Source organism: Chelonoidis abingdonii, chromosome 14 (assembly GCF_003597395.2).
Source record: "Chelonoidis abingdonii isolate Lonesome George chromosome 14, CheloAbing_2.0, whole genome shotgun sequence".
Classification (NCBI taxonomy): Eukaryota; Metazoa; Chordata; order Testudines; family Testudinidae; genus Chelonoidis; species Chelonoidis abingdonii.
In genome coordinates, this window is record NC_133782.1 from 38,499,778 (window position 1) to 38,507,304 (window position 7,527).

The 7,527-nt window shown below is 50.9% G+C and overlaps 1 protein-coding gene across 1 annotated transcript in view; it reads left to right on the forward strand.

The window, feature by feature from the left end:
• Positions 1-7,527, forward strand: part of LOC116821554 (granzyme B-like) — a 30,671-nt gene that overhangs the window by 11,754 nt on the left and 11,390 nt on the right. The window contains 2 exon segments of the mRNA XM_075072387.1: positions 6,582-6,729; positions 7,217-7,352. Coding sequence (XP_074928488.1) covers positions 6,582-6,729; positions 7,217-7,352 — 284 coding nt within the window.

Genomic DNA, 7,527 nt, shown 5'->3' on the forward strand with positions numbered 1-7,527 from the left:
ATATGGGGAAAGCAGTGGACATGATATATCTTGACTTTAGCAAAGTTTTTGATATGGTCTCCAACAGTATTCTTGCTAGAAAGTTAAAAAAAGTGTGGATTGGATTAATGGACTATAAGGTGAATAGAAAGCTGGCTAGATCATTGGGCTCAACAGGTAGTGATCAATGGCTCTGTCAGGGTTCCCTCCCCACTCTGAACTCTGGGGTACAGATGTGGGGACCCACATGAAAGATCCTCTAAGTTTATATTCCACCATCTTAGGTTAAAAACTTCCCCAAGGCACAAATTCCTTGTCCTTGGACAGTATTGCTGCCACCAAGTGATTTAAACAAGCATTCAGGGAGGGTCCACTTGGAGCCCCATTCTGCCCCCCCACCGCCCATATCCTCCCAAGCCCCTTCTTCCACTTTTCTGGGGAGGCTTGAGAATAATCTACCAACCAAATAGGTAAACAAGGTGAGCACAGACCAGATCCTGGAGTTTTTTGGACACTAAAAACCAACCAGGTTCTTAAAAGCAGAACTTTATTATGAAGAAAAAAAGTAAAAGAAGCACCTTTGTAAAATCACAATGGAAGGTAATTTTACAGGATGATAAACAGATTTAAAACACAGAGGATTCCCCTCTAGACTCAACTTCAAAGTGACAAAACAGGAATAAACCTCCCTCTTAGCATAGGGAAATTTCACAAGCTAAAAGAAAAGATAATCGAATGCATTTCCTTGCTATTATTTACAATTTCTGTAATTTTAGATGTATCATTTCAGTAGGAGCTGGATTAGCTGCTTGGTTCCTCTCTTTGTCTCTCAAAGGAACGCACAGAGAGCACAAACAAAACCTTCCCCCGCCCCAGATTTGAAATGATCTTCTTTCCCCATTGGTCCTTCTGGTCAGGTGCCAACTAGGTTAATTGAACTGATTAACCCCTTACAGGTAAGTGATTCTGTACCTCTGGCCAAGAGGGATTTTATATTACTGCATACATAAAGGTTGTTACCCTTCTCTTTATATTTATGATAGGCTCAATGTCTAGTTGGCAGCCGGTATTAAGCAGAGTGTCCCAGGGGCTGGTCTGGGCTGGTTTTGTTCAACATTTTCATTAATGATCTGGATGATGGGATGCATTGAACCCTCAGCAAGTTCGCGAATAACACTAAGCTTTGGGGAGAGGTACATAAGCTGGAAAGTAGGATAGGGTCCAGAGTGAGCTAGACAAATTGCAGAACTGGGCCAAAAGAAATCTGATGAGGTTCAACAAGGACAAATGCAGAGGTTCAACAAGGACATCTTGCACTTAAGATGAAAGAATCCCAGGCACTGTTACAGGCTGGGGACTGATTGGCAGAAAAGGACCTGTGGATTGCAGTGGATGAGAAGCTGGATATGAGTCAACAGCATGACCTTGTTTCCAAGAAGGCTAATGGCATTTTGGGCTGCATTAGTAGAAGTCTTGCCAGCAGATTGAGGGAAGTGATTATTCCCCTCTATTCGGCACTGGCGAGGCCACATCTGGAGTACTGTGTCCAGTTTTGGGCCCCACACTACAGAAATGATGTGGACAAATTGGAGAGAGTCCAGCAGAGGGTACAGAAATGATTGAGAGGCTGTGGCACATGATTTATGAGGCAAGACTGGGGGAACTGGGTTTATTTAGACTGGAGAAGAGAAGAGTGAGGGGGGATTTGATAGCAGCTTTCAACTATCTGAAAGGGGGTTCCAAAGATGATGGAGCTCGACTGTTCTCAGTGGTGGCAGATTCCAAAACAAGGAGTAGTGGTCTCAAGTTGCAGTGGGGGAGTTCTAGTTTTGAAATTAGGAAACGCTATTTCACTAGGAGGGTGGTGAAGCACTGGAATGGGTTACCTAGGGAGGTGATGGAATCTCCTTCCTTAGAAGCTTTTAAGGCACAGCTTTATAAATCCCTAGTTGTAATAATTTAGTTGCGATTGGTCCTGCTTTGAGCAGAGGGTTGGACTAGATGACATCCTGAGGTCTCTTCCATCCCTAACCATCTATGATTCTGTGATTCTCTTGTGTTCAGTTCTGGGTGCCACGCTTTAGGAGAGATGTAGAGAAACTGGACAGGGTCCGGAGGACAGCCACAGAAATAATCAAAGGTTTAGAAAATCTGACCTAGGAGGAAAAGTGAAAAAACCTGGGTATGTTTAGAGAAGAGAAGGCTAAGGGGAACCTGAGAACAGTCTTCCAAGATGTTAAGGGCTGTTCTAAAAAGCATGGGAGTCAATTGTTCTCCGTGTCCGCTGACGGGAGTGCAAGTAATGGGTTTCATCTGCAGCAAGGGAGATTGTGGTTAGTAATAGGAAAAAAAAACTTTCTAACCTTAAATGGAGTTAATCTCTGGAATAAGATCACAAGGGAGGTTGTGGAATCCCCATCACTGAAGGTTTCTAGGTCCAGGTTGGACAAACACCTGTCAGGGATGGTCTAGGTTGACATGGTCCTGCCTAGAAGAAGGGGATGGACCAGGTGACCTCTCAAGGTCCATTCCAGGATAATATTTTAATGATTCTGCTCTATGAAATGTCTTCTGAGATGAAATCCCCTGAGCTTTGCTCCCCTCCATTGCCCATTATCTGGTGACCAGCTAGCCAGCGGCCAGGCAGCTATGAAAAATTACACCGAGAAAACAAAGCTGGTCTTGAAAGTTTTCTAAGAACCAGGAGAAGAAGAAAATGACTCAGCCCATTGGGACTGGAGAAATAACACATTTTCAAACAAAGATATAGACATTTAATAGTTTTGCTGGTGCAGGCCAGATGCAGTGCAGCTGAGGGTTAGTAGTATGTGACCACAAATGCCCCCCCCAGATTTGCTATTTAGTTTATCTGGACCATGCTCACATGGACTGAGCATGCTGGATAGAACTGCTGAAATCGGCTATCCACACGCTGTGCCCCTGCTATGGGCAGGCCTGGGTCATCTCTCCCGGTGACCTTCAATCCCGACCTGCAGGCCCACCACCCCCAGTGCCGGACTCAGGCCCTCAGAGAGCTCCATTTGTGCTTCCTAAGTCTGACTCTGAGAACTGTTTCCGTTCATGACACGACCGTGTATGGGGATGCACCTTTCACTGCCAAGGGAATGGGGAGATGTCCCTGCTCAGATGCTCAGCTTGTCAGTCAGGCCTCAGGGCTGACAGCCTGCTACAGATGGGAGGGTTTTACCCTCCAGGTCATGGCTATTGAGCGTACAAAATAACCCCACGGTACCAAGTTTCAGAGGCCGAATTAATTGATCCCATAGGGTGGACCAGACTGGACACAGCCGGGGCCAGTGCAAGGAAGTTTCGTGCCCTAGGCGAAGCTTCCACCTTTCACCCCCCACCCAGCTAACCCCACCCCCCCATGGCAGCTAATTCAGTCCCCCACCCAGGGAGCCCCCCCGCAGCAGATACCCCCCCAGAATACCCCCCCATGAATGACAGCCTAACCCCTCTCCCCCCGTCCTCCCATGGCAACTAACCCGCCCAGGGAGCTCCCTTGTCCCCCACGCAGCTAACCCTAACCTGAGAGAGACTTCCTCCTCTCTCCCTCCGCCACGGAGCTAAACTTTTGCCTGGGGAGACTCCCCCGCAGAAAGCCAACGCCTGCCTGGGTAGCTTGCCCAGCTCACCTCGGGGCATGTGCCTCCTCCACTGGGCACGCCGGCAGCTGCTCGAATTCTCCTTCCTGCCAGGCTTGTGGTGCTGATGGAGGAGACTTCGAGCTGGGCTTGTGCTCAGGGCGGAGGAGGCGAGTGGAGGTGAGCTGGGTGGGGAGCTGTTCCCCTCTACCCCCTCCCTGTCACTGCGGGCAGCCCTCCCACGCGCCATTCCCCCCACTCAGCGTCACCTGCCAGTCCACTCGTCACCTGAGGGGACTTTAGGTGCCTCCAAACCCACTAAAGGTGCAACTAAGGCAGCCGAACTAGTTTGCCTAAATGGTTGCAGCGGCCCTGGACACAGCCCCAGCTGTGCAGAGCCCAAGATCTGAGCGTCTGCAGATGTGGGGTCCCGTCCCGTTCTCCTGCCATGTGCTGGGGGTACATGCCCAGGACAGCCTGATCACCCACCTATGCACTAGGAACCTGACCTGAGTTTCCTGTCCACCCAAGCTGGGCCTGCAGTCCCTCCTGGCCCAGGCAGAAAAAGTGCTGCCCCCTCCTTAAGACAGACCATGAAAAGATGATGCTCATGGGGGATTGGAGACGTCCTCAGGGAGAAAATAGGGGGTTCTCATGCTCTGTGGGTGGTGTCCTCAGTCGTATTGAGGGCACCCTGGAGGGAATGGGATGGATGAGGAAGAGAGACCAAGGCTTTGAGCATTTATGGGTCACATCTTCAAACTCTTTCCACAGCTGCGTGGGGCTCAAAACACATCCAATTTTACCACAAGGGAAGCTGAAATTCACATCCATGACTCCTGATCTGGAACAATAGAAATACACCAAGGCATTTCATCAGAGCTTGGAGCTTGACTGGGCAATTGGGCCGGGGCCTCAGGGCAATATTAAGCCCAATTCTTGCGGCCCAGAATTGTGGGCTGTGAGAATGTTCAATATCTGACAGCAGGGTTCAGTTTCCAGAATGGTTACCTCCTGTTTGTGAGGACGTTGCTCTTTACTCAACCCATGCCAGCCTGGGCAACGGCCAGAGGAACATGACTCCAGCACCCTCTGTTTTGGTCTTCCCCATGTGCCCATCACCAAATGGTATCAAGTGCTCCCCGAGGTCACCACTGGGGTTTGTCTATCGTGCTCCCAGCATCTGGGAGAATTTTCTGCTGTGGGCTCTGTGGCTGGGCTACAGGAGTCACAGGAGGGAACCCATCCCCTTCTTACTGCTGCTGAGAATGGCCACACTGGAGAGGAAGTGGGGAGCGTGAGCCAAAGCCAGCTGGTGATTCAGCAATCAGAACACCTCCCTGCCAGATTGCAGCTGCTGAGCCAGAAAGGAGAGGGGTGAGCTAACACAATGAGCCCGCACCAGGTGTGCTTGGCTCCAGCAGGTCCAAGAGGGCCCTGCTCCCAGTGTCTTGGGATGGGGTGAGAGATGCCTTCATCGCGAGAGAGACTTTCCCCTGGGCTCCTTTTTTCCTCCAGAAAGAGGTTGTTTCCCAGCCACCAGCTCCCTCCCCCAATGTGTGAGCGGACATGACGCTGAGGTTACTGAGGCGCCTGCGTAGGTCCCAGCTCCCCAACGAGGGGAGGCATCTGTGATTTGGCTGTTGTCTCTATAAATCCCCAGGGAGAGGCAACAAGCATGTCACTTTTCCCCAGATGGCGACAATGCTGATCCGGATGCCTGACTGCCCATGGCCTTTCTCCTGCCTCCCAGAGCTGGGCTGGTAGTGTGTGTGTATGTGTGTGTATTGGGGGGGTGGTCAGGACCTTGTGAGTGGAGCCGGGGAGTTCTCTGGGCTGTTTGCAAAATCCTGGATCCTCCCCAAGGAGTAGATGCTTCTGCCAGGGTGATGCTGGCTCTCAGGACCCAGCTAGGAACAGTTTTGAGGTGTGGGGTGAAGGAGTTCTGGGTGGTGGAAGCTGGTACGAGAATAAACAAGAGAACTGAAGCGGCAGAGACATAGGGTATCTATAACTAGGGGCTAGGAAGCCAAGACCTGGGTTCTATCCCTATGCTGGCTTGGGGGAAGTGGGGGTCTAGTGATTAAAGTGGAGGTCAGGGGGTCAGCAGGACTCCTCCATTCTAGCTTTTTGTGTTGGTTGTCATTTTAAATTCAAGCTCTTTAGGGAAGAAGACTGACTTTCCCTGTGTGTCTGTGGCAGTCCACTCGGCACCCATGGGGCCTTGACTCGTTGGTTGGCTGATGAGTTCAGCCTAAGTATACAAGTACAAATTAAAATCTTTTTAGCAAAATGCAAATTTGAACTCCTCCCAGCCAAATACACATTTGCAAATAAAGAAAACAAACATAAGCCTAACTCGCCTTATCTACCTAGTACTTACTATATTCTGAACTCATCAGAGCCTGATCAGAGAGATTGGAGAGAAACCTGGTTGCACGTCTGGTCACTCTCAGAACCCAGAGAGAACAACAACCAAACACTAACAACACACACAGAAACTTCCCTCCCTCAAGATTTGAAAGTATCCTGTCCCCTGAGTGGCCTTCTGGTCGGTGACAGCCTGGCTTACTGAACTTGTTAACCCTTTACAGTCAAAAGAGATATAAAGTACTTCTGTTCTATTAACTCCTACTATCTGTTTATGACAGGGTTCGTGGAGAAGGTGAAATGCCAGCAGGGGACGTGTTAGTGGCTGATGTTGACCCCCAAAGCCGTTACCTTAAGGCAGTACGCTTAGTGACCCACTCCCGATGCCTTTGGCACTGATTCTCCACCTAGCGAGGTCAGATCTTTAGATTTAACCTCCTGCCCCATGGGGTGTCCAGTCTCAGGGAGAGCTGAGGAGGGAGCAGAGTTCCAGGGACAGGGATTTCCCAATGAGAGCATCAGAGGGGATGGGTTGAGGTTGTGGAGACTCCCCTTTGGGATAGGGAGATCCCAACCCATGCCAGGGAGACAATGAGACTCTTTATATGAGCCTGGTCTCCCCCCCAGGTGAGATCATTGGTGGACAGGAAGCCAAGCCCCACTCCAGACCCTATATGGCCTATCTGGATATACAACGTGAAGACAAGAGGATTCTCTGTGGAGGGTTCCTGGTGGCAGAGAACTTTGTGCTGACGGCCGCTCACTGCAATGGAAAGTAAGCACCTCTGTGCTGGGGATGTTGGGGAAGATTGGCGTTAGCAGGTGATGGGGGTGCTGGGAGCTCCGACACCATTGTGGGTTGCAGGGAAGGAGCAGTTAGTAGGACAGGCCAGGAGAGCAGAGCCCAGGGGTCTGATCTGCCCAGGGGGGGTTGACATGTCTCTAGGGGCCTCTGAAAACCATGGTACAGATGCAGCTGGGATCTGGCCCATTGCCCAGATGGGACAGGGAGGGACTCACAGACCCAGGATGGCTCTGCAGGGCTCTGGGATGGGGGCAACTGGGCATAGACCCGTCTGGATCTAGCTGGGAGGGGTCACCTGGCTAGAGGGGAGCTGAGACCCAGGGGACAAGGGGAATGAAGGAGTCTGAGATCAGTGCCCTGTCCCCACAAGATCAGTACTTATGTCACATCATGTGCCCATCCCCCACTTCAGTGCACTCCTGCCCCAGTGCCCATGTATTGCTCTGGGCTTTTACAGCAAGATCACTGTGTACCTGGGAGCCCACAACATTAAACAACAGGAACAGAGTCAACAGAAAATCTCTGTGCGACGCCAGATCCCACACAGTAAATACAACAGAGAGACCCTTAACAATGACATCATGCTGCTGCAGGTACCGCCCCCATCCCATCACCCCAACCCCAGTGACCTCATGCTGCTGAAGGCACCACCCCTGCCCCATCCCCCGCCCCCAGTGACCTCATACTCCTGCAGGTACCGCCCCATCCGATCATCCCACCCCCAGTGACCTCACATGGCTGCAGGTACCGCCCCTATCCCATCACCCC